The following is a 27,909-nucleotide window of genomic DNA, read 5'->3' as shown; positions in this document are numbered from 1 at the left end:
TGCCTTGTGTTTCTGTTCATTTTGCTAAGGTTCGTGTCATTATGATGGTTTGCATAAATATGATAGTTTAATCGTCAACTTATATTCTAGCAGGGTACACAATCTGAATGCTGATTTCACTCAGTCGCCTAAAACATACCTTGCATATTATAAAAATCTTATAAAAATGTTGACTGTTTCTCTTTGCATGATTCTGGCCTATTTTTGTACTTTATATACAATCTTAGTTCTTTTTGTTCAAGATCGTTTGGGGAAGTGGCCATACAATTATTGACCTGGAACGTCCTTATTCGTTGACTGCTGGAGTACAAATGTCTTGGTTCGATGCATAGATTCTGTATGATGGTTTGCCACAATACACTGGTTTACCTCAATATGAAAGTTTGTCTCAATATAATGGTTTGCCTCAGTATTTATTTATTTTATTTATTTGATTGCTGTTTTAAGCTGTATTCAAGAATATTTCACTAATACCACCGAGGTCAGTGCCTCAATAATGACGATTCATCTCAAAATTATGGTTTCCCTCAAGATGCCTGTTTGCCCCAATATGATGGTTTGCCTCAGTATGATGGTTGGCCTCAATATGATAGCTTATCTCAGTATGATGGTTTTTCTCCGTATGATGGTTTGCCCCAATATACGGGTTTGTCTCAATGTGCAGGTTTGTCTCCATATGATGATACATCTCAATATGATGGTACATCTCAATGATAGTGTATCTCATTATGATGGTTTGCTCCAGTATGATGGTTTGTCTCAATGTGAAGGTTCATCTCATTATGATTATTTATCTCAGTATGATAGGTTATCTCAGTATGATGGTTTGTCTCAATATGAATGTCTTATTCTCATGAGGTGAGGGATGACTCTCAAAATGTTTGCTCAATATGCAAGCATTTTGTAAAAAAACCTACATAAAACATGTTGACATCGAGTATCAGCGCTCGTTTATTGGATGAATATTTTTAACTTTTTCAAGATGTACAAATAGATCCACGTTCTCTCATCAACTTATACGTTCATAGGTTGCGGTTCTATTCGTCGCCTTCCATATCTGTGATATTTGCTCACCTCAGTTATACTCAGTTATAAATACTCCATACCTGCAACAACTGCCCATAAAAGTGACTGCCATACGTAAAATATTCTTGTGCATACGTTAGTCGTCAATGAAATAAATACATATTAGTCTGTCGGCGGACAAATACCCGGTGCATGTGGATGTGTTTTCGACCGTTGATTAAAAAAGACTTGTATACTGAATATTTCCTGACGTGAATTCCAGCAAGACAATTAATAAATTAGATTATCTGGAAAAAAATACTGGGTATCTTTAACATTTAAAATTTCCGTATTCTTGTGCGACATAATGAGCGGTAGTATCAAAACGGCTACAGGTATTCCACAGTCGTATAATATATAGGTATTTAATCATTACTATGAAACCAAAAATCCCCTTTTAACCAATGAAATAAAACGTACCAGTAAGACTGATTTGGGCCGTAGAACATGTGGATTCTCTTGTCCTTTACAGGAACATCCGTGTATCAATAAGGCTATGTTATGACCTTAAACACATAAATTCCCTTGTCCCTTACAGGAATATCAGTGTAGCAGTAAGTCTGATTTGTGACCTTGAACAGGTGAGTTCTCGTGTTCCTTACAGGAACATTAGTGCAGCAGTAAGACTGATTTGTGACCTTAAACAGGTGAATGCTTTTATCCTTTACCGGAACATCCGTGTACCAGTAAGACTGACTTGTGACCTTCAGCAAGTGAATTCCCTTGTCCCTTACAATAACGTAAGTGTAGCCATAAGGCTGATCTCACCTTAAACAGGTGAATGCTCTCAGCCCTTACAGGAACATCAGTGTAGCAGTAAGACCGATTTGTGACCTTGAACAGGTGAGTTCTCGTGTTCCTTGCTGGAACATTACTGCAGCAGTAAGACTGATTTGTGACCTTAAACAGGTGAATGCTTTTGTCCTTTACCAGAACATCAGTGTACCCGTAAGACAATGCTCTTGCCCTTTACCGGAACATCCGTGTACCAATAAGACGGATTTGTGACCTTGAACACGTGAATTCTCTTGTCCTTTACAGGACCATCAGTGTAGTAGTAAGGCGGACTTGTGACCTTTAATGAAAGATGAGTTTCACCAGGATCCGGCAAATCATTACACATATGGTGTTTGGTCATAGGTAGCGGGCACTGTCTTAAAGACCCACTCATTAGTTTAGTCTAATAACGACCTACTGCATCAAAATCAAATCAAAAGCCAGAAAAATATCAAGCCACTGTTGAAAATAAAGTTTATTCTATTTCTAATATAAAGCATGTTTTACATGTCCTTCTTTACCTCAACCGATCAACTGCAGTTGGTACGATGATTCTAACTACACTAACAATCCAATAAAAGTAAACTACCAAACTAGGCATGAAACTACATTTCACGATTAAAAATAAACAAACAAACATCACTCTTAATGATACAAACGAAAATACTTAATAAACGATCAAAGCAAAAATTATTTTTATAATCTTTGCCCTGCAATTTTCTCATCACCTCTATGATATGTACTTTTGGATGTTCTTTTCTGAAACGTCACTGACCAATGCTGGACAATCACTGCAGAAATTTATTTACAATAAATTTATACAATTGATGAAATAATATTCGAAACTTCGAAACTGCGAAACGAAGAAAAAACTCTTCAGTGATACGAAATAAATTTCCTGAAAGATAAATCATTTCGGCCTAATAACTGAAAAATGATCCGATGCAGCTGCAAGTAAAACTATCAGAAGGCCGTGCTTCTTAACCACAGTTCAACTTAAAGAACGCTTCGCCGCCATCCTTCTACAAAGGCATCAATGATGAATTCTTCTATAAAAATCACCCAGAGTAGTCCCCCTTACTTCACTGCTGACCTTATCATGCCACACAGTTGTACACGTGTATTTACAAATAACTTTCTTTTACGAGAACGATGATTTATGATTTAACATTTCACAAACCATACCATGCGCCAACTTGTAACTGGCTAAAATAGAGTACATTCGAAATATGGCACATGCAATTTTATGTATATATAGTGAAATAAAAAGTTTTCACAAAACATTTCTAAAAGCTTTGAAATAGTTTCGTCCTGGGAGTTCTAAAATAACGTTGGTAAAACAAAATATATTTACGCAGCTAGATATCTATATGTATGTATATATTATATATTCGCAAAAAAAAAATGCCATTTTCGCTCTACTTGAATACCACACAACATAACCGATTTGTTAAAGGATATGTATGTATACACTGTATAATATAAACATGAACATGCCGTTACAGTAATATACAGTGAACGTACAAGCAAAGAAAACGGGCGATCAAAGAAACTATAATAACAGTAAATGCCAAAAGGCACTTGGCAATAATAGGACATGCATGCTTTCGGTTGATGAAAATGTCGTTGCTGTTGACGCTTTATTTACAAGCTACAGTTAAACTGGCAGGACGATGCATTATGAAGCCATTCGTTCTGCTGGAGGTAGGTGATCAACGGAAGTCTATATGTAACATACGACTCACTTTCTGTGAAATGTCTGGTTCCTATACGCGTATACTTGTCATATCATTTTAAAATGTTACAAATCTCCATCATCCCGTACACTGTTGGTCATGGCGATTGAACAGCATTAAATCTTTGGAGGATCTGTTGTAACATACAATACCATGAACACATACATGAACACATATGTAACATACAGTATCATGAACACGATTATTCTTTTACAGATGAAAGTTACCTGAATTCAGCGACCTGAATAATTAAGCTTTCGGGTAACATCAGTAGCATACCCTGTCCTTTAACAAGGCCAGATATTGCACTTAATAGGGTTGATAGGATGTTTTCCTTTTAAGGTGCCCCGGAAAATGAATGGTGATTTACAACAAGAACGCTTTGCATTCGGAGAAATTTGTAGCAATGGACGATTGTTTTATAGCTGCATGGTACATTCATTTGGGTACGTTGTACAATTTCATTTGACAGCGGGATGATTTCCGTCGATGAAGATGATAATGATACTTTTAGAAAGGTAACATTAACATGGGGTGAGTAAGAAATGAGAACCGTTTGACAGGTCATGATGTCACACCCCTGTTTCCATGGATGGATCCTGAAGTAGGTGTGAGTAACCGTTGGTAACGTGGGGTCCGCCTACCACCCGGGTGCTGCCAGTGCTCCCCGTGGACCTTCTCCTGTTGTCCCCATTGGGACGGATAACGTGCCCGACACCTTTACCTGGGGGTTGACGCTGACTTCTCCGGACGAGCGGACGCTGATCATCGTGGTCTAGCGAGCTCTCTCTTTTTAAGAAGGAGTTGGACGACTGACCACTTTGGAATGACTGAATTGAAGAGATGGACGGAGCTCTGACAGATTCCATCGAGCCGTGCATGCTGTCTTCCTTCACTTCCTCGACGGATGACAACACATCGAAGCTGACGTAGGTCGAGGACTTTGGCTTGACTCGGTAGGAGGATGACGGGGTCTTCAGTTTAGAACTAGTGTCCTGCTTTTCTGACAAACCTAAGGGGGTGTAGGAGCCTTTAAGTGGTCCGGATGAAGAACTGGAAAGTTTCGAGGTGGATTTCTCCGGTTTTCCTCTCAACCTCGAGAAAAAGGCACTTTCAGTGATACTTCTTTTAATCTGTTTGGGAGACTTCAGTCCTTTACTACCATTTCCTGCTGGCTTGGGCAACAGCTGATCCAAGCTGGTGATGGCCGCTCGCTTGTTAACAGGTTTGTACTCAAATATTTCAGGATCTTCTATCTCCTCAATGGCAACCCTGTACGATTCTGCGCGTGCAGTGTCCGTCATGTCCACACTGTTTCTCGGAGCATCCAGTATTTTCTGACGTTCTGGTACAGCAGAAGGCACCAGATCTTCACAAGCCACACGATAAGAATCGGAGCGTATTGATAGGGCAGGATTATGCTGAGCAAGTTTGCTGCCAAATGAGTTGTTTGTGGACTGTGCAACTCTATATGAGGACGATCTGCTGGTATCAGCGCACGCGTTTCTGTAAGAGCTTGTCCTTGTGGACGGACTCCCTGTTGTATTAACCGCTTGGGCTCTTGTCGTCTGTGGTTGTAAACTCTTCCTCGATGGCAATGAAGAGGTTGAGTTATGGGACACAGATGCCGCTTTGTTTCTCTGGTATCTGTCCATGAGTTTAGAGTCACTGTAGCTGGACCTGCTGTTTACCAGACTGTCACTGCTGCTGGAAAGGCTGGGTGGTTCCGGAGCCTCATGACTAACTCGACGTACAGGAGTGTCTTGAGTCCCGTCGCTGTCATCGGCGAATTCCAAGTCTTCTCCATTTACCAAAAGGCCTAATCCAAAAGTTTTCTGTGTATCAGCACCCACATTTGACCCACTAGGGGGAGGATTGTTTATATTCAGTTGTGCTTTCTGTTGAGTCAGGCTGTTCGTGAACACATTATCTTGGCCAGGACTGTTGACCTTTTGTCTTGAATCCTCATGTTCAAAATCCTCATCTGCCCCGAGGCTCGACGTTGGTGTTGATGGGCTAAGGTCACCCACAGACCCAATGCCACTGTCCACAGTAGGAGATGTCACCAGGGATTTTCTGTACACCCCTAACTCTCCATTGTCATTACTGCTTAGAGAGCTTCCTGTGCTCTTTTTCACACTGCTTTTCGTCAGTGGAGAAGTGGCATAGGGATTAACATCTGAAGAGCGACTTGAAGGACGTTTACCAGGTCGTACAATGAGCGTGGGTCTGTATTTAACAGGTAATTCACCATCAATGGTACATTCAGACTCAGAGCCTGAGGATAATGGTCGGGCATTCTCAAGCTTCACAGCTTTACCTGCAGGCGCTGTGAAAGAGTTAGTCTGTGGCAGCTTTGTTCTGTTCACTTCTCTAACTGGAGACTCTCCAGAACTTGTGAGTAAAACTTGGACAGCTTCGGGGGTCCCTGGATCGAACATGTTCACCACCGGTGCAAAGTTCAATGTTTTTGGGGCCTTGGTTACACTGGATGGCTTGTTTGTGGATTTCAAGATTCCAGTGGCTGGCTGAGGAATGGTTGACAAATGGTCAGCCGAATTATGAGACCTGGGCCACGAGTTAGTGTATTCTGGCCCGAAACTGTTACGCTTGTAAACATGGTAATGGCGAGGTAGTGAATTGAAAACTTGCTTCTTACATGGTTTATCCTCTGATGATGACCCTAATAAATTAGAATCGTCCAAGGAACCCGAATGCTTAAGTTTCGGTTGCCCTTTGGCCGCCGAGGGCCTTCTTTCCAATGATGAAACACTCGAAAAGCTTTGGAAAGAAGATCCTGTAGACCTGTCCAAGTTTGACTCTGATGCATTTTGTGCCATGCTAGCTTGAGGAGCCACCTTGCCTGTGGTTTCAAAGGTAGATGAATCATTACTTCCCGAGGACGAAAAGGTTGAAAGGACTTTGGAAGTTTGATTACCTTTGTTATCTAAACCATTGTGCAAATCATTAACTTTAACTGCTCCTAAACTGGACTTAAGTCCAGGCAAAAGTTCAACCACTTCCACAGACTCTGGATCAAAGAGGGGCTTCTGCTGGTGAAGTCTGTCCGTGCCAATTGTCTTAGTTCTCGTGCCTTCTCCATCGCTGTCTGAAGAAGACACATCACAAAGGGAGGGATACATTGTCGTCGAAATTCTTGTCTTCTGTTTTACTCTTGCATAGATAAGTTCTTGGTCAGATTCAGAGAAAGAGAAGTCTACTGTTGGGTTCAGGGAGGGTTGGGGTGTTGGTGCTGGCAGATTGAAAATTGCACTGCCATCACTATCTCCTCCACTAGAAACCTGCCTTTTGGGTGGCGGTCTCATGATGACAGGTGAGGGAACAGTTTTTAAAAGCGGATTATAGATTACACTGTCCACAGAAAGGTTACTAGAGACACTGTGGACACTGCAAGACTTGCCATCTACAGGAGACGTGGCTTCTTCCTCTTCCCATAGAGTCGTTGTGCTTCGTCGCAGGCCACTGTCATTGTGGAATGAGGTGTAAAACCCTTCTTGATCTAAAGAATAAACTGATGATGCATCGTCATCCATAAGCCGATACCGTTCCAGGATGTCCCCAGTGAAGTCTTCCAAGGATGCCACATTCTGTTTGGTGAGGGAGGCAAGAGTTTCAGAGCTACTGGATGAGTCATCTCTGGCAGCTGCCCTGATACTGAGGTTACGTAGCCAGGCTTCTGTGTCTAGCCGAGACTTTGTCCTACTGTCCACACAGGACTTTCCTGTGTCACCTGTTACCACACTGCCCTCATCGCCAGCTTCTCCTGCAGTGTCTGTTGTTGTCCTGAAATTACCAGAGTTATCCAATCAGATTTTGAAGCTACCTTTGGAATGATTGATTGATTTATCTGGCTGGTATTTAATGCTCCACTCAAGAAGTTTTCACTTGTCTGATAATGAGCAGGTTTACTGGTAAGGAAGGAAACTGGAGTGTCTAGAGTAAACCATTCGTCTTTAGTTAAGTGCTTGACATACTTCCTGACTCACAGCTGCAACCAGACCAAAGTTAGCTGGATTCCAACAAATGACCACAATGGTCCCTGCAAACTTTTGAAGCAACAGACTTCTAACAGATGTACCCAGACTTTATTGGGTATTTCTAAGCTTAATTCCGAATTAATAACCTGATTATAAAACCATGCAAGAACTTTTTTCTTGTAAACTTGCAGAGGGCAAATTTTATTTATTTATTTATAAATTGGTATTTTAAGCCCACATAATGGTGGAAGGAAACCGGGCAGAGCCTGGACAAATTATAAACATGACCAGTATTAACAAGTTATTTATTGTTAGCCTTAAGTTGGGGAGGTAATGTTGCATCTTCTTTCAATGTTAGACAACATTTCTAAGAGTTCTAGTTAACTTTGATGAACTTACTCATCAGCGGTTGGAGTAGGTGACTCTCGGCCTGAATCTGTGCCCACTGACCTCTGGGACAGAGCTCCCAGAGACTTAGCCCTCTCAGACTCCATGGAGTGCCGCGCACTGCTTCCACTCCAGTTTCCTGTTGGAGAAAAATGATAACTTGTGGAGCTGTACAAAACTCTGCATGTTCCATGTTGTCATAGTATACAGATAACATTGATGTCCCGGCAAAATCAGACAAGTAAACAAAATCAATCAGAGGTTTATATATACTTATTTTATTGGTGTTGATTTTATTTATTTGAGTGGTGTCTTACATCGTACTCAAAAATATTTCACTTTTGACAGCCCGCATTATGGTGGGAGGAAACCAGGCAGAGCCCTGGGTGAATCCAACGACCATGTTTATGGGTGGAGGAATCAGATTTATAAGCCAAAATAATTTGATGGGCTAAACCATGTACACACAAACGTAGCTTGCTGGATTTTATTAACACTCTGAGTTCAACAGCATTACCACATTAACAAATGTGTTCACATCATTCATATCAAGACTTTCAAAAGTAATCATTCAAAACAGTAACTGGAAAATTAGATTAAAGTCTAATTTATTAGCAAAATTGTGGCCTATTACCTGAAGATGAATTTCTCTCCTCTCTGATTCTCCTCTTGGAAATTTCTCTTAACTTCACTGAGGTAGTCCAGTCTTTGGGTAGGCTCTCCCATGGGAAGTCATACTTCTTGGCCAACATCTTTGGTAAGGTGTTATTCTCAAAGGAGTAGAAAGACCCTGGACCCACATTTCTGTGCATCCCTTCGGGCATGCTGGGGGTTCGGCTGAGGTTAGTAGCGGTGGGTGATTCTTCCTCAGGTTCAGTGTCGAGGGCATCCAGGTCGAGGGATTTGGGGCGCACCTCCTTCTGAGCCTTAGGCCCACCTTTGAGCATGGATTTGATCCTCTGGACGCCCACAATACTGGACCTCTTACTGGAGCGTGACTGTCTACTGGATGCCGCAGAACCTGCCGAATGAAGGCTTAACGTGCTACCTATGCTACTACATCTCTTGCTTGCTAACGCAGTAACACTGCCTCTTAATGTGGCCAAGGTGGTTTCAGACTTTGCCTCACATTTACTTAGTGGACGAGACTGAAGGTGCTTAGTCCTGTTAGCATGAAGTTTGGCAGATCTGGGCAAAGAACAAGACCGCCGGCAAGGTATGAGTCTTAAGAACTTGTTCTCTTGCAAACTTTGTTCCAGCTCCTCGCGTTCTTCAATTCTGTCCTCTACTGCATTGAGGTACTTGATTAACTCCCCTTCTTCTACCGTGCCACCAGGGGCAGAATCCAAGTCATCAAAGCTGTAGGATTTTAACTTATCCTGAATACTGTTCCTTTTATTCTCACCAACTTTACTGTTCTCGAAAGCGCGTATTTCCTTCCAGATGTTCTGCGGTACACCAGAAAATGTCTGTCTTCGTTTCTTCTTGAGACTCTTGTCAGCCACTTCTCCTTCCACCTCATCTACACTGCGCAAAGACTGTCTGAAGGAACACATTCGCTGGAAAGCCACCCCTGAAGTATCAATTGGGATGACGGCAGTGTCCAATTTGGTGTCCTCTTCATCTTCCTTCTCACCAGAGTCTGAACGTTGAATGATAATGTTCCTCAGCTTCAACGGTTTGTACTCTTTCTCAAATGATACAACCAGAGGTAACTGAAGCAAAATGAAGATAACAAAATATTGCATTTGCTCCTTATGCAGAGAATAATAAAATGCCATAGACATAAAAGTTCTAGAAAGAACTAAGTTACGATCTAGACATCATAACAAACAGTCATATATCCGCCAAAATGGACGTTCCTGGTCGATAATCGTAAGGTCCATTCCTCAATGTTCAACACAAACGACTTAAGAACTAAGAAAGTATACTACAAAGTATGAAATTAAGAGGAATTAAGAGATGCAGTCAACAGTTCTCAACGATGAAAATGAACTTAATCAGCATCCAAATCATGTACCATGTAAGTTTATAAATTGTGGATAATTGTGGATAAGTGTTCTTCAACTTCAACTGTTCATATATCTAACATGGCCGATTTATTTTTTTTATTTATTTGATTTGTGTTTTACGCCGTACTCAAGAATATTTCACTTATATGATGGCAGTCAGCATTGTGGTGGGAGGAAACCTGGCAGAGCCCGGGGGAAACCCACGACCATCCGCAGGTTGTTGGCTGACCTTCCCACGTACAGCCTGAAGCCAGCATGAGCTGGACTTGAACCCGATGTGGCTGATCTAATTCAACACAACAGATATATAACCATTATAACCCCAGGTTAAGCAATGTCACACAGTCATGAAGCAGAGTGCACTTTTACTATTAACGTTATCTTTGTCTGATCATGACACCATGAGGTCATTTTTAACATTTTTAACTGTCCAAAGAACAAGCACAAATTGTCGACTAGCTCCATCATCCCACATGTACGATTGCATGCCGTCCTATACTCATGTACCTCATTATAAAGTGAATGGACCATGTCTAAAAGGTAGAAGCCTAAACGATAACATGTCAAAAACTGACTGACATATCGACCAACTAATAACCAACTCCTTGGTTGAAGCTGAATAGAAACGCTTACCCTTCTGATGGAGAGATCTGGTGTCTTGGATTTTGGCTGTTTGACGAACACCGGCCATTGCCTGAAGAGCATGGAGCCCTTGACCCCATCTCTCCTGTACTCATCACACTTGCGGATAATCTGGACAGGGTTAAGCATGGCCATACTGTACTGGTCCTTGAGGCACTGGGGACGTGTGTCCGGGGCGAACAGGAGACACTCGAAGCCATGGCGCGCTGTGAAGTGGTCAATACCATTCTCCTTCTGACAGAATACCTTCAGGTCTCCAACAGCTGCAAAACAGGGAAAATGTCAACTTTATTTAAAATATTTTAATATTTGATTTGGGAAAATAATAGAATATAAACAAATTGTTTAAAATAAACCTTATGAAAGTCATCACAGCTACATGTAGAGTGAGTTTTTCACATTAAATGCATCAAAAAATGAAGCCACCCATTGGCCCTAAAGGCTGATCCACATGTTAAGTTCTGGTCGATGTAAATAAAGAAAAGACTACTTAGTCAGCACATTTTAATAACCCAGAAAACTGTTCTATATCAAGGTCTGCCCTTTCCACATCCAATAATCATATACACCACAACGTGTTCTGAATGTTGTCTCCACTTTTACTACCCTATTTCATCTAATTTTAGGGCAGATATTAGTAGTGCTGAAAGCAAAGAATTACATTTATCTCCCAGTTTACGGGGTTTTGTTTTGTTTTGTTTTTTTGTTGTTTTTTTTGTGGGGGGGGGGGGGGAAGTGAAGACTTGAATATATTGTTCGTCAGATGGACTAACCATGCGAAAAATTGAGAAACTAAATATTCCTGCTACAATTACATGCACATTGGCTAAAAACAGCAGACCAGGTGTCCTAAAAGTTAGCACCCTAGTACTTTACTTAATTCTCCTCATGGTAAACAAGACATTCACAACAGATTTACTCTACGCTAAAACTTCCCTATGAGTTAATTACATTTGATGTCTAAATGAAATCCCTATTTAAATCTCATGCTATTATACATGATGCATTATACCAGATGTTTTTTGTCACAAACGCAGTGTTGGAGTTATACACCACATGTGTATTACTCTATCCAAGTCATTACTAGCAAATAGGTTTTGATCGATCATGCAGTTCCATTACATCTGATAAAATACTGAAGTGTATAGATCACTGGGAAAATCTACACGGACAGTTTGGAACATTAAACATTCAATGAGGCGTACAGTATCCCTAAATTCACTCCAGTCTTGGTGTTCAAAGAGTCTGACAGGAAGCATTCATATCCACGTAATTCTGAAACCAAATGACACTTTAATGTTTAAATAATGTGTTACTGGAAGTTGACAGTTATGCAAATCAATTACCCCCTACCCCCTACCCCCTTCCCCCTTCCCCTGCAAACACGGACATGTCATAGACTGAAAACTGCCACATTTTAGTCAGGCATATTAATATTTATTTATTTATTTGATTTGTGTTTTACGCCGTACTCAAGAATATTGGCATATTAATATGTTACCAAATTAAGCGCATGTACTTATGAAGTAACACATGAAGATCTAATTGTAAAAAAAATAAATCTGTAATTTGTATGTTATACATATTATCAGTGTTTATTGATAAAAAAAAAACCTGGCATTTATAGAAAACAGTACATGAAGATACGCTTCTACGATTTCTACTTATACCTTTTTGAATTCAAAATCACAGTTTATAATTAACATTTTCTATGAAGATCATCCTCAACATGAAAACTCAATGAGGAAAAAATAACTGTCACATTTTGCAACAAAAAGGTACACATATATTAGATACACTGTAATTCTTCAACCTCTCCGGGTGTTTGCAAAGGTGTTCGTTCAAGCACATTCTGAAGGCATTATTCTGTTTTGACTGATGAAACTATACTTTTTGTGAAGCCTTCAAATTGACCAATCCAACCAATGTAGTTTTGTTTCAAATTACAAATCTGCATAAATTGCACAGAATTTTTTTCTTTCATATATGAAAATTAAAGGTTGAGAAATTAGGGCAGTATCATATATCTGAATGTTTGCATCTATCGAATTAGGTTATAATAGCTTACAATACACAGGTGACTGGTAATCCTAGACTGGAATGTTAAGTGTATAAGTAGGCATAGACTTACATGTACAACCCCCTCACAGACTTCCTACATTCTTTCTTCAGGCAAGTCAATGAAATGTAAGCTCCTAAAAAAATGTTTACCCAAATATCCTTCTTGTAATCAGGATAATTACTCCGCAGTTTTGACCAGGGGCAAATAGCACAAAAAAACAGGGTCAGTAGACCATGTCAACATGAAAACACCTTGCCCAAATATGACTAGCTCAAACATTTGGCAGACATTCAAGTTTATAGAATGGTACTATGGACTTACACATACATTTCAAGTCAAAGTCAGTGTGTTAGATGTAGGAGAAAGGTTCCTGGTTTTGTATACAGGCATCAGTTTTTCCCATCTAAATTCTTTGTACATAAAGTAATGTACACATGTCCAACACCAGGGTCGAATTACATGTGTAAATATTACAAGGAGATCCACTTAGACTTCAAAAAGTGTGGCCAATCCCACACTGAACTCAGGCAAGTTCCTCGATAAAACCTATACTGCTTCATTTTTAAGCGGTCAATTTAATACGATGCAAGCATGTGCACATATACATAAAGCTGTCTAGATATAGTAAAATAAAGTTTGCTAATAAACTGATGCAAAGATGACTTCAACCCTTATATTCAAATAACAAACAAAAATATAAATATAAATATTTATGGCATTTTACTATTATTCACTTCATTCGTTAATTTTACAAATTTCCTGAACCAGAAAGAAGTGGGTCAATGTACCTGTAAACAAGCTTTGGTTCGATAGTTTTGTGTGTTAAATTGTACCTTTGATTTTGTTTATATGATATGACATGTACCTTTGTTCAGAACTGTAATTTAACATCTCACCCTAACAAGCATTCCCAGGGTGTTCAAACAGTTTTTATTTTACCTGAACAGGTCATCAGCATACCTGAGTGAAGTGACAAGCTTCCCTCAGTTTATCTGTCTACCTCCCACTGATCTCATCAACGAACCCATTACATAGGTCTTACTCAAAGGACGAAACATACGCCTAACTTTAATTGAAAACTCCTACTCTCGAAAAAACCTGTACTACAGCACCTGTGAACACAGCTTACAAGTTTAACCCTGGTTTTTAATGAATCGTCACTGAAGGTGACATTGTGCACAATACAACTGAGCAGGTTTAGCTGTGTGCTTCATGCAGTCAACTGTGACGCCAAGGGTGTGCCTCAAACAGGATTTAGAGTCATGTAAAGCATATATTAACATCCCTCGGTATACCATATTTATACACACAAAACCTTACACCCAACGTCCTCGGAGATCAACATCTGGAGAAACGGTTTTTCTTGCTGTAGCCAACTACACAGCCCCTGACCAACTGATTGAGGTCATGAGTGGGTTCAAATCCAGCTCTGGCCGCTCAAAAAATACTGGTGTAAGTACCTGCATGGGGAAAGGGTGTCTATTTCTATGGCTCAAAACTATAATAGCCTTACATGGCTTTGAAGTATTGATCTGTTTCTACAAAAAATAAATAAATTTTCAAGGCATCATGTATGTACCATATCTCTGAAATTGTTTGTCACTGTGATATATCTTCATTATTACCTTGTTGTAAACTGGAACAGGTAACAAAGCATAATAAGGGCTTTCATCTGGGGGAGAGTTCAAGAATTTCTAAACTGAGTGAGATATTAAGAGAAGTGGAGGTTATGTCACTGTTGTAACAGCACCTTGCCTGCTCCTCCCCAAATATTCAGGTTTACAGGTTGTCAGTTCATTCATCTAGGACCTAGTTGAGACATTCCACCATGAACAAAATAATTCAAAAAGTGCTTCAATTGTTGTAGCCGTTAATTAAAGCAGCAAACACTCCTGAGGTCACTGTTAAAACCAGGTTTGTTTTATGTCCAGCCATAGACAGCTGAGCTAAACCAGAGCCTGTAGAAGGGACATCCAATCATAAACTTACTGGCATTAAACTGAGTGATTCACTGTTCAGGCTCCCTGGTGCAATCCATCAAGGCCCAGTATCTGATAAGACAGATAACCAGGGCGGGGTCTCCTAGTCCTGCTTCATTTAACTCTGTCACACTCATACAATTAACTCCGGCTTCATGTGGCCAGCTTCCGCCCCCTTCCCCTACCCTGCTGTATTGTCACGCACAGCTATATTATATGAAAAACCCCATGAACCTTTCCCTTTTTTTTTTCATGCATGCTTTAATAATCCACTCAGTCATTAAGTTGTACTTACTCAGAAAACAATTTACCTGGCTGAACAGCTTTATTTTCTTATTTGATGTGTACATGACATGTACATTCCACATGAAGAAAAAAGCAAGAAATATACACATACTTGTATATCTTAGATGATTGCACTTGGTTAGATTAATTAGCATACATGCATACGCTTATAGATTCATATTCATATCCTACTGATCATAGAATATTTACTTGTGGCAACCAGCTACACCGTTAATACATTATACAATGAATACAGCTTCATAATAGTGCAGATTACATGTGCCGTGTTGTGTTTTATTTATTTATTTGGATTGGTGTTTTACGCTGTACTCAAGATTACTTCACTTATACGATGGCAACCAACATTATGGTGGGAGGAAACCGGGGCAGAGCCCAGGGGAAACCCATAACCATCCGCAGGTTAATAGAAGACCTTCCAACATACGGCCAGAGATTAAGACAGCAGGAGCAGGACTTGAACTCACAGTGACTGCATTGGTGAGAGGCTCCTGGGTCATTACGCTGCGCTAGCGTGCTAACCAACTGAGCTACAGAGGTCCCTATTGTGTTGTGTTAGTAATAGCTGTAAAGTTTATCATTTTTCAACTGATAAATTTTACTTGATTCTAATGGATTCATTCACCTATAACAGGGCCACTAAAAAGCTTTTTCCTTAGTTGGAATATCTTTTTATCAGAAAAACCAAAGTGTCGGTGTCAGGAGTATCATTTTAAGGCTTTTATATGCATATGAAAGTGCATTTTTGCACGCCAAATGTTAGGTGAAATACAGTAGTCCAGCAAAGGTACAAACATGTATTGTTTACAACTAGGAAATGTTTCAGTTTGGAGTAGAAATGTGGGTTAAGCTAAATGTTTTCATATTAGTTTTGAATACAAAGCTGCATTCATGTGCTTGTTAGCTGAAATTTTGTATTTGAAAAAGTTAATTGAACTTTGCCTCCTCATATTTGCAAGTGTTTCAAGTGCATTCTTGCAGGTTTCAATATAACGGGTGCATATATGCAGGATGATTTGTACAAAATGAAATGCACTTAAAGTTTAGTGTCCCTGTAAAATACATACTGTGCACCTGTATGTACATTTCAAGCATACATGTGTATCAGTGACACTGTCAGTTGTAAAAAAAAAAACTGCATGTTCATGCCATACTGTGTCATCAATTTGACCTGGCGTAACTGCTGCACACATGACAACAAAGTGACTGACAAGTGAGTACTTATAGTGTTTAGTTCTGGTACAGCTACTAACTAGTACACAATCACCATCTGACTACGATCGGCATCAGCAGCTGCATGGCGGTGAATAGAGTCACTTTACCTGTGTTAAACCATTGCTGTGACAGAAGGTGTCACAGCAATGGAGTGAGTTATTAGAAGAGAGAGGGGCCACATGTTGCGCACTGACTCACACAGTAGTACTGTACAGTACACAGTCATCTGGCAGGTGAACGAACATTAACGAACAAACTGTCAAAGCAAGATTAATCATACAAAAATTAAATTTAATATCATAAATGTATACCATAAAATATGCAAGTAGTCAATTGTAAATTAAGATTAATCTTTCTACATACATGGAGAAAGAGACTAATGAATCCATGTACCTGTTCCACTGAATGCATCAGTGCTTATACTGATGTACAGTGTTATTCCTTACCCCACACAACCCACCAGAGCTTTATGTTATAAGGTGCGCATGCTTTTCCATATCATGAGCACGATAAAACAATAGCAATTTTCCTTTTATTTTATTTTTTTTTACTTATCGGGTATTAAATATCTCCCTGAACTTTCTCTGGACACTCCCCAACTCTCTATCAAGACCGGATATGTAATATCATTTTTCCTTCATTTAAAATTCTTTCCACGTTTGTTCCGTTTTCCTTATGTTCCTTCCTCCCTCCTAAAAAACTGCTTGTGTTCCTTCCCCTTCCTATAAAACTGCTTGTGTTCATTTCCCTCTCCTATGAAACTGCTTGTGTTCCTTTCCCCTCCTATAAAACTGCTTGTGTTCCTTTTCCCTTCCTGTAAAACTGCTTGTGCTTCTTTCCCCTCCTATAAAACTGCTTGTGTATCTCTCCCCTTCCATATGACTGTGTTTCTGCTCACTTCATATAAGATCACTTTCATTTCCTTTCCTTCCATAAAAGATTGCTTGTGTTTCTTTTCCTTCCCTGTAACACTTCCTGTGTCCCTTTCCCTCCCTGTAAGTTCACTGTGAAATTGCTTATGTTCATGTTCCCTTCCAGTAAGATTGCTTATCTTCCTATTTATCTAGCTGTTGGATTAGCCTTTGTTCCTAATAAAGAGTGTCTTTACCCCCAAGTAAGATTGCGTGTTCTTGTTCCCTTCCTATTTCCTGCAAGATTGCTTATATTGGTTCTTTAAAGCCTTTGTTCCTTTTCCCTTCCATATAAGCTTTCCTTTATCCCCACGTATGTTTGCCTATTCCTGTTCCCTTCTTATAAGATTGCTTATGTTCCTTTTATATAGCCTTTGTTCCTTTTCCCCCCTCTGTAATATTCTAATTGGGTTATTCCTGAACGAATTCCCAAGCTTCAAGGTGTGTACTCTTGTGTAACAAGGATTAATGCACCATGGTTACAGACATGAACATATAGAGGTTTCAAGTGATCATCGTAATTAGCAGTACAATTCTCCATTCCAATTTTTATATACACATACTAGTTTTGCATGACAACTTCTGCAGGGTTTAGAACACAGTGCAATATTCTAATCTCATTGTTACATTGTCTTATTTTCAGTTTTTCATTTTCATAAAATCTGTGTGATAATATGAAGCATGAATGGACACCTGATTAATCAGCTGTGTCTCCCCCACCCATCAGAGCCACGTCAGACAGGTAACAATGAACAAGATACAGGAACAACGTCCCTCAGGTTCAAGGTGAGGCCAAGAGAACAGCAAACAATACCCTGACATGCGATGCATGATGTGTGCCCTCAATGCACGAGGTGCAGCCTTTCTCTGCATGTGTTACCTCCACTGAATCTGTCGATAGTTTCATGCTCGGTGAACCATGGGCAAAGAGGCAGAGTGCTTAGTGAGGCTCACCCACATGGCTTTTAATGACAAATATGCTCATCACTTGAATATGATTAATTCTACAAACTTATACACATTCCCAGGGAAATCATACTCATATTTCTCTGGGAAAGTTTTGTACTATTGCGACACATACTTATAATTTAGGAGCGAATCCAAAATTGGAATTCTTCCATTTATATAGTTCACTCAGTTTTGATGATGCAAAAGAATCAACAGATTTTTAGTAGCAATTATGACCTGTATACCACACCATACATTACAACACATAAAAATGCAAGGGCTCAATTCACACATATTAATGTTTACATATATCACCTGTGAGAGTTCAACTGTACAATTCTAATCCTTCACAACTTCATGAATTTTCACACACTACTATAAATAGTAACCTATAGTACATATGTATTAACATATATACATTGGAAAAAAATTATGTTTAACGTAACCTATTGATAAAACGATTTATTAAACCTACAAAAAATGTTAATTAATTTTTACTCATGGCCATAACCATATATGCTCCCCATTGTTTTGTTTTTTATTTTTTGTTGTATTTCTCTGCAATCATTAAGTCAAGCTAAGAGAGTATACCCAAGTCTCACAGTAAACAATGGCATAAAAAAAAATTCTATTCCATATTGTTCATAATAAATGTGTAATTTCTATATATGAACATATTCATTATATCATACATTCTAGCTACACCAGACAGCCTGAGCATGTATATCCTGAACAACAAAATTTCTACCTTGGGCATTAATTTTCAACCTCAGAATGCAATTTTCCACCACTAGGCTTAACAAAGCTCCTGTGATTAAAAGTTCACCCTCATGCCCTACACATATGTACACATCTCTGTTTTCTCAGCCAGATGTTTGACTGGTTTTCAGCTTGCTAATGCCGAAACTTACAGCTTTGTCCAAAAACCGAATAATGCTGTTTTAAAAAAATTGAACTGCTAGTACTTATACTGTGTCAATGACATTTTACTACCATTTTTATTTTTCAAATTTAAAACTAGCAGTTGATACTAAAAATTCTCAAATGAATCCTGAAATCCTGGCCTTAGACATATACCCTGTATTAACTGCCTGCACCACACCTGGGGCACAAAGACTGAGGACTAGGATCAAAAGGCTGGTCAGGAAGTGTCTAACATTACTACCTCTTCCTCAGTCACAGGATCCAGGTCTACTGGGGCCCATCTGACCATCTGGGCATGTCTGTGTTTGTTGTCTTAAGGTAACCAGATAGCAGTGTAGTCTGTGTGACAAGGGAACATGGATATAGAACTGACCAGTCCACTCTGACATTTGCTCAGTCATATCAGGTTTGCTCTCAGACAAAGCTTTGTCCAAACATCTCCAGGGAAAAGCTCAGGTCAGCTAGGCTAATTCTCACACTCCCAAGGCCATCAGCTACCTTTATACACATGTAGGTACATGGACAGACATACCGTAAATCTTCTACATAATGTGATGATATGGCTGCAATACATGTACTTCTTCATTCCAAATATCATGCTATCAAGGTCATGAATATAAAAGATGGTGAGACCCTTTAATATAAAATTCTTTATATTTATTAATATTTGTAGAGTTATAGTCATACATGTGGTATACAACTAAAGAGAATTTGTGACATTGCTCAATTCTTTCAGGTAACCATAGTACTGTTCACTTTATTTATTTATTTATTTATTTGACTGGTGTTTACACTGTACTTAAGTATACGTGTATTTCACTTATAAATATGAGTGCATAAAGCCTGTGCATAACCCATGGTCACCCGCAGGTTGCTGGCAGACCTTCCCACATACAGTCGGAGAGAAAGCCAGCTTGAGGCTGGACTTGTACTGTTCAATAAACCTATACAGATTTACTTTTTTATGCACAGGCACAGTGCTTGATGGCCTTTAAACCTTAGAGAATTTATGGTACCTCTCCCCTCCTCCCTCCATCCCTCACCCCAAATTGCTTCTCTTGCCCCAACAAATCTTGACCATCCCCCCCCCCCTCCAGCACATCAGGGACCTATAAGATGGCAGACTACTCTTATCAGGCCTGTTTAATTAGAGGGCCTGTTTAGCATTCACACAGACAAGCTACTGTAAAGTACACCAGTCCTATAATACTGCCTGAGAAAGGAGGCTGTGTGGATATGAATGCTAATACAGGTGCCACAGGTGTTATACTGGTCATTGATCATAGTTTGCAAGGCTTGAGTTTTAACATCAAAGAAAGTCTTCAACCTACATAAATCAACCATGAAAAGTTAGTATTACCTGTTAAATGTCTTGGTGTTTTGGGTTTGGGTTTATCAATTTTGAAACCACCTATGTAATGAAAGCCTTATACATATGAAAATAACATATCAATACATGAATTCAAACAAACATTAAACATAAGATTACTGAAGTATTATCCACACTACATATTCCTTTAATGCTTTCACATTTTTACTGCGCTGCTATTGAAAAAGTTTTATTTTAATAACATGGCTGTTTTACATTGGGGTCAATGGAGATATAACCTTAATATAATATAATATTACATGCCAGTCCTTGTTTAACCACTTATCTTTTAATTCTATCAACAAAAATTGCAAGAAGGCTAGAACATATGCACAAACAAACCTCCTCATGTGTCTCACCTCTTGATGACTTCCACAGGTACAGAAGTTGTTTGTTTACTTTTCTATGTATCTGAGAGATTACTTTGCAAACAATTCAGTCAGGCATGTTTAATAATGTTTTAATTCTCTTCAAGACTTTGTTTCTGAGAGACTTATAGCCTAAAGATATACATGTACGTCTAATTACACATTACAAATGACCTACATGTAACTCTTATATCATTATAAAAAATTACAACCTTAAATTCCAATTTTCTCGAGCTGTGCCCATATTATTAATCAGCATACTAATAGAGTTAAAATGTCAATAGCTTGAATGCATATCACTTCATTCAAATTTGCCACAATGGACTTAAACTTCATTGGAAGCATAGTAAAAGGTTAAATATCGCAAAACTCAGAAAATTAAGGCGCTGACCTTGGACTTTAGCATTCTAGTACAAGACTGTGACAATATACCAAATGGCCATGAAGAGCCATTTTATGTTCATTACATGTAAATGTATCTGGCATTTTTTCCATTGAGCGATTGAGTTAGCGAGCCCTTAAGAACTGGGAAGTAGACACATGTTTGGGGAAAAAAATGCATCACTGACAATAGATAAAAAACATAATTACTGTCACTGAATACAGACCAGTACTTGCACCCATGATGTTCACTCATAGTGCCTCATAATTACACGGTGACCTTGTAATTACATGTACTTCTACAATACACACTCATACGCAACAGACCAGAAAGTCTTTTATAAGATTTTCCAAGGTTGAAATTACCTTTTCAAACACTGTTACACTTAATATAAGATGACTGCTCTTTTGCATATATACTGATACACAAAACAACTTCACATCTATTTATGTATATATACCAGCAATAGATCGCATAGAGCACATCAAAATAACACACTGCAATTAGATAACCAAGCCTACTTACTCTAATTCCTCAACCTTGTCACGTATGAAAGAGCAACTTTCAGGGCAAGTTAAGCACACTTATAATTTTTTTTAAGTCAAGACTACATCGGTTGGATTGGCCAGGTTTAGGGCTTCACAAAAAGTCTAATTTTATCAGTCATCACAGAATAATGCATTCACAATGTGCTTGAATTTCCTTAATCCTTAATATAAACAAGCGAAAAGGTTTAAGAACTACAGTAACTAACTCCATGTTTCGATTTACGGTTAAAATAGAGCAGATGTGAATATTTATGCTATAACAACGGCTACATCACATCATCTAGTTCTAAACCTTTATACCAGTATTAACTTTCACATTACCAATAATAAACATCTACATGTTATATGCTCTACAAGACTGCAGTAAAGGTGCTTAATTGCCATGCAGACTGGTTGACTGACTGGTGTTACCTGGTGTACTGAAAAATATTTCACATGAACGACCCCTATTAGTGAGGTTTGAAATACATATATATGCCTTTGTTGTCATTATTAACTGAAGAAGAAACACATCTTTTATCCTTTTCTCCAGACTTTGTGACTAAATCAGACAAGGGTATAGTCTGCCAGAATAGAAGTGATGATAACCAGAGAAGCAATAAAGTGACAGGGTAAATGAAGTGATTGGTAGACAACATCCAGACATGATCAATGGTTTGTCCACTCAACTGACAGGCTCCTATAAATCTGCCTGATACACATATCCTCCTTAAGACTTAAAACACAGCATCTCAATTAGGTAGACAGTCAATTGAAGAGATCAGTGGATACAGTTAGGGGGGGGGAGGTGTGCTTAATTAAAAGAAGACAGAAGTGTGTGGGGGGGGGGGGAGATCAGTGTATAAAGTACATTGCAATTAAACATGTAGCAACCACTCCATGCCTTCTAGATGCAAATCAATTGTCACTAATTTTCAATACATGGCACACAGTTTTAATTATAATATTAATAGGTACCGGTACACACAATATACTATGGCTGGCTGAACAAAAACAGCCACATGTATGTGGATGGTTTCAAGATAGTAAACTTATTGCGGTTTTAATGGATGCAAATCTTTACTGATCCAAAAGTTAAAAACTACTTATATTATTAGTGCATTTCATTGTGGTATTATTACATTTTTATGCAATCACAGGAAATATGATGTGGGACTGTAAAAAGCCTAATCCATGAATTAATTGTCGAAGCTGTAGTTATATTTTCTGGACAGTCTGAACAATGATGAATTTGATTTGAGTTTAACTCCAGCAACACTTTGAAAACAAATTACAAGTAAACAATATTTTGCAAAAAAAACTTTATCACTGACTTCATATGTGCATGCTACTGTTCAAGTGAAGTTCTGATTAAGAAATTTGGGATTAAAACTGCCAGGTTACAAAAACTTACCTATACTGTTTAAAGCACAGTAGTGATATACATTTTCATTTTCTTTAGTATCCACAAGACCGGCATAATTTTTTTTCTGCCCTTCTGGTCACATGCCATGCATTTACGAAGCATCAGGCTAAGGGCCTCTAAAACTGATTAAAACTGCCGACAAAGCACATTCTGAAGGCTCTGCTTAAACAATTTAGCATGTTAAAGACAGGCCTTTCATGCCAGGCTTTTTCACCCTGTCTCCATACCAAATGTCAAAGTTGGGAGAAGCTAAAGGCATTACAACTACATAAAAAACATGGCAAATATCCCTGCTTTGTTTACCTTTACACAAAAGCTCCTCAACTCGGCACATTTTGTGCTTCTGGTTTCTTTGGCTCTTTGAGTATTATTTCAAACCCCTAGTCAGTTGGAAAAAGCCTAAGTCCTCCCCCACCCACTACCCACTGCTAGTAACAAGTACAATTTGAAGCACTGCACTCCACTGGTTATTTTGCCAGACTTTCCCTCAAGTGACAGCTAGACATCTTTCACAGCTTCACCACAAACCTCTCAACTTCAAACTCACCAAAACATCAACTAAAGCCAGACTTCCTGTCTTCTGACAACTAAATCTGTCTTTTAATATACAGCTAGCTACAGTCAATCAGCACTGGTCAGGTTGAGGGAAAACAAAACTTAATTTTGCTTATCTCTTGACTGATGATTCTTGCCAACTAATGTCATAAATACTAACAGTGAACACAGTTTTTACTTTGTGTTTGCTTCCTGATTGCCCTTAAATTACCCTTAAAAACCGTTAAATTCTGCAGTTGACCTAAAACGTCATCCATGACTGTTTCTATTTAAGTTATTAAGCCTTATTCTGAGAGTTCTGTTGATTTTAATAGAAAGGTGTTTTGAGGTTTGTCCAGGTGTATAGGTAGAATGATTTATTTATTTATTTATTTGATTGGTGTTTTGCGCCGTACTCAAGAATATTTCACTTATACGACGGCGGCCAGCATTATGGTGGGAGGAAACCGGGCACAGCCTGGGGGAAACCCACGACCATCCGCAGGTTGCTGCCAGACCTTCCCACTTACAGCCGGAGAGGAAGCCAGCATGATCTGGACTTGAACTCACAGCGACCGCATTGGTGAGAGGCTTCTGGGTCATTACGCTGCGCTAGCGCGCTAACCGACTGAGCCACGGAGGCCCCTAGGTAGAATGACATCCAACAGAAAAAATGTAAGTGTCAATACCAAACTTAATATTTTATGGCCTTTATTAGCACTTTTTGTGCAAATATTTAGAGCAAATACTGTAACTCTTTCACAGCATTACTGATTGACTTTTTACCAGGAATAAAAATGTACATGTATATCCGGTCTAAGAAATATATGCAAACAGTCACAGTAGTTTGTCAGCAACAATGACCTGTTTCAGCTAAAACGTAAATCATCAATACTTTAACAAATTTTCACAGGATGCTGGCTTCCTCCGAGTCTCCGGCCATACTTGGGAAGGTCTGCCAGAAACCTGCGGATGGGCGTATGTTTCCCCAGGGCTCTGCCCAGTTTCCCCCCATAAGTTGTATAAGTGAAATAACCTGAGTCAGGCATAAAACACCAATAAAATAAATAAATAAATATTTTCACAACAGCTAATAAATTGACACTTCTCTCAATTTGTTTATACATGTGTTGGCATTGCTATGCATGTATTTGGCAATAAAAACAACTACGAGGCTAAGTGGTCATATCGTTGACATGGTCATACCAGGTGCAAATAGTGCACATGCCTAGAAATATATGTAGGGCAATCTGGGAAAATTCAATTAACCACAAAGTGGATACAGTGTATTAATTACCATAATAGCTGATATTTTTTTTTTCACCAAAAGTTGGCAATAAAATCAGGCATGACTCACTGTAATATATGCCATCAATTATTGCCCCTTGTTGCCATAATGGTGTCTAATGATTCAGCTGGAAACAAACTTTTGAAGAGTTCAAAGACTGATGTTGCAGAAACGCATGTACAAATTCAGGGGTCACAACCTCCACAAGTAAAACAGGCTTTGTTTCTAACTCCCCCTTCCCATTGTTCAAATATTGACCTGCTTCATATCTACTTTGAAGGGAAGCTGTTACCGTGGTAACCGCACATTTTCTAAAGCTTAAAGGCTGATGACAGGATAGCTTGAATCCTTGTGTTTAGACCCCTCTACAATGGGACCATGTCAAGACAGACTTGTGAAAACATCTGCTCCCATATTGCACCAAAAATCTGCATCCAACTTCCGAAAAACATGACACTGGCTAGTGGGCACCATTTACAAGATGAAGCCCTCCACTCCAACAATTGGAATTTTAATTCACTAACACATTTTACTCCATTAATTAATATGCTTTATATCACACTTGTTTGATCATCAAGCTAAATTTTCTCAAGCAGTATACAAAGACAAGCATGGTTTGTAACTTGTAGATATCTCTTTCAAATTATGTGAATCCTATATTTTCCTGTAATGCAACGCTAAAATTCTTTGGGTAAAGTTACAAAACTTTGTTCAATTATTTTTAAAAATTATAGGAAACACATTCCCTAGCAATAAATAATCTACCATTAAATCTTCTTAAAGTAAACTCCATGTCTGTTTTTTTTTTTTTGCAAATGTTTATCCTATTATAGATAGCATGACTACAATGAAATTTTAATACTGTTTTGAGCAACATTGTAACTTTGTCTAGCTACCCTGAATGACTGCTGTGATGATCATTTATTATTCATTAACCTGTATACATTTGTTCCTCTGGCACACGTATTTGGCATTCCTGTAGATGTACGTGTCAATATGGTACAAAGTGAACAAAAAAGAGAAATATTACACAGAATCACACAAGCCATCCAGAAGAATTCATATTCAAATTATTAACTTTTAAACCTAGATATTACTCTTGATGTATGTGTCCTCTTTAATTAAACTATCAGTCAATGCCAACCTTGGCATTTAAGCAGGACGTAATAAAAGTTGCACTTAATGCACTATGATATCAGTAGTCAATGAAGTGGCGCAGTTGCAGAAATGTGTACACGTGTGTATATATTAGCATGTGTAGGGATGGACAGCTTCTGATACACACACCCATATCCCTATATTACCTGATTTCCTTGATTCATGTTTGAGGCCAAAATTAAGAAAAAAATTATCAACTACAGGTCTATGCAATAGCCTTTGTTGTGCCAGGGTAAACAACTGCCTGCTGACAGGCATACTTAACAAACCGCCCGACTTAAAGCCTCAGCTTCACCTAAGAGCCCCAGAACAAAGTCTCTGACCCGTATTCATGTTGAGTACTGTACATACTAGCATAGTATGCCTACATAGCCAATAACCACCCATAAACAGGTACAGGCTTTACACACTGATTGCCAATCACATGTTTCTTTACATATGATTTGAATGGGTTAGCAATGATTGATTTTTTTCCCAAAAATCTTCAGTAAAAGTGTCAGATTCGATCAAAGGTTCTTTATTAATACAGTAAACCAGAAATGAGAACTGTATCCAGAGTGACATAGATGTATTAAATATGTATGTGACTGAACGTATATGTCCAAAAGCTGCATAGCTCACATCCAAAATCAATCACCTACCTGTCAAACACATTGCGTGTAAGATGAGTAAATAGCCCTAATACTGTGTCAGACGTGTGCCTGTGCAACACCCTACTGAAGACTAGCACTCAACTTGGCTGCTCAGCTGAGGCTCTGGCTGCTACATACCCGAATTCTTCTAAAATGTGGGACAGATATTAGTAGTGTTGAAAGTAGAATACTACATTTCTTTGAAAGCCTTTTGGAAAAGTAAAGATATGAGTACGTTGTTAATTAGATGGTCTCACCACGTGAAAAAAAAGAAACTCAATATTCCTGCTAGAATTGTACATATATATTGGCTAAAATGAGCAGACCAGGTGCCCTAAGAATTAGAAGAAATAGGGTAGATATACACTGTGAGAACTAGGAAATTACTGATGACACTGTAGGAAAAGATTCAGTACAAAAGGTGCATGAAGGTGGAATCTTTTGATAATTCTACTCATCTACACTTTTGATAATTGCACTCCCATGATGAGCGGATATCTGACCATAACACACCTACTGTAATTCTTCAATCTTTTTGCATGATTGCAAGGTGTTTATTTAAGCATATTCTGAGGCCATTATTCTGTGTAGACTGGCAAAATTATACTTTGTTGTGAAGCCCTGGAATTGGTCAATCCAACCAATGTAGTTTTGTCTTCAAAGCCAAATGAAAAATAATTAAGGTGCATAAATTGCACTGAAAGTTGCTCTTTCCTAGACAGAAAGACTGAGGAAGCTGAATGTAAATTGATCAGGATGCACTCAATAATATGGAAATCAAGTGATATGCTGATACATGATCCCTTCTGATAAATCTCTCTCTCTCTCTCTTTTAAGCCAAGTCTGAAGAGAAGATTACATATTAATTGCCACACGTAGAGAACATATGTTAGGGTTATTCCCCTTTCTTCCGGTGACTCATCAGCATCAGGTTCCAGACTGACATACAGCCATGACAATCAAACACACCTATCACCTATAACATTGTGTATTGTGCATATGTACATGACAATTTGTGGGGGGAAAAAAACACATGTTGTTGGGAATGTAACCAGAGACTGTACATAAACTGCCATCAAATGTAACAATGGATATTAAATGCCTCAAGGGCCTGTTTCATGAATTTAAGTACTGGCAGCAGTAATTTTGTGACAACCATGCCTGCACTTGTATTAAAAATTAACTTAAACTCATAAATTAAACCAGTGAGTTATTAAACACTGCTTATGCCATAATCCAAACAATTACAGACGGGCAGTCACATGA

At 38.7% G+C, this 27,909-nt stretch overlaps 1 protein-coding gene across 1 annotated transcript in view; it reads right to left on the bottom strand.

The window, feature by feature from the left end:
* Window positions 1-2,299: 2,299 nt before the first annotated feature.
* The window catches only part of LOC135481984 (uncharacterized), a 48,886-nt gene continuing 23,276 nt past the window's right edge, over window positions 2,300-27,909 (bottom strand). The window contains exons 2-5 of the mRNA XM_064761789.1: window positions 10,609-10,880; window positions 8,598-9,678; window positions 7,976-8,102; window positions 2,300-7,382 (exon numbers count right to left, since the gene is read on the bottom strand). Of these exons, the coding sequence (XP_064617859.1) occupies window positions 4,151-7,382; window positions 7,976-8,102; window positions 8,598-9,678; window positions 10,609-10,880 (4,712 nt within the window). The 3' untranslated portion in view covers window positions 2,300-4,150. The remainder of the gene's footprint in view (window positions 7,383-7,975; window positions 8,103-8,597; window positions 9,679-10,608; window positions 10,881-27,909) is intronic.

Source organism: Liolophura sinensis, chromosome 1 (assembly GCF_032854445.1).
Source record: "Liolophura sinensis isolate JHLJ2023 chromosome 1, CUHK_Ljap_v2, whole genome shotgun sequence".
Taxonomy (NCBI): domain Eukaryota; kingdom Metazoa; phylum Mollusca; class Polyplacophora; order Chitonida; family Chitonidae; genus Liolophura; species Liolophura sinensis.
The sequence above is the reverse complement of the archived record's forward strand: the minus strand, read 5'-3'. Positions and strand labels throughout refer to the sequence as shown.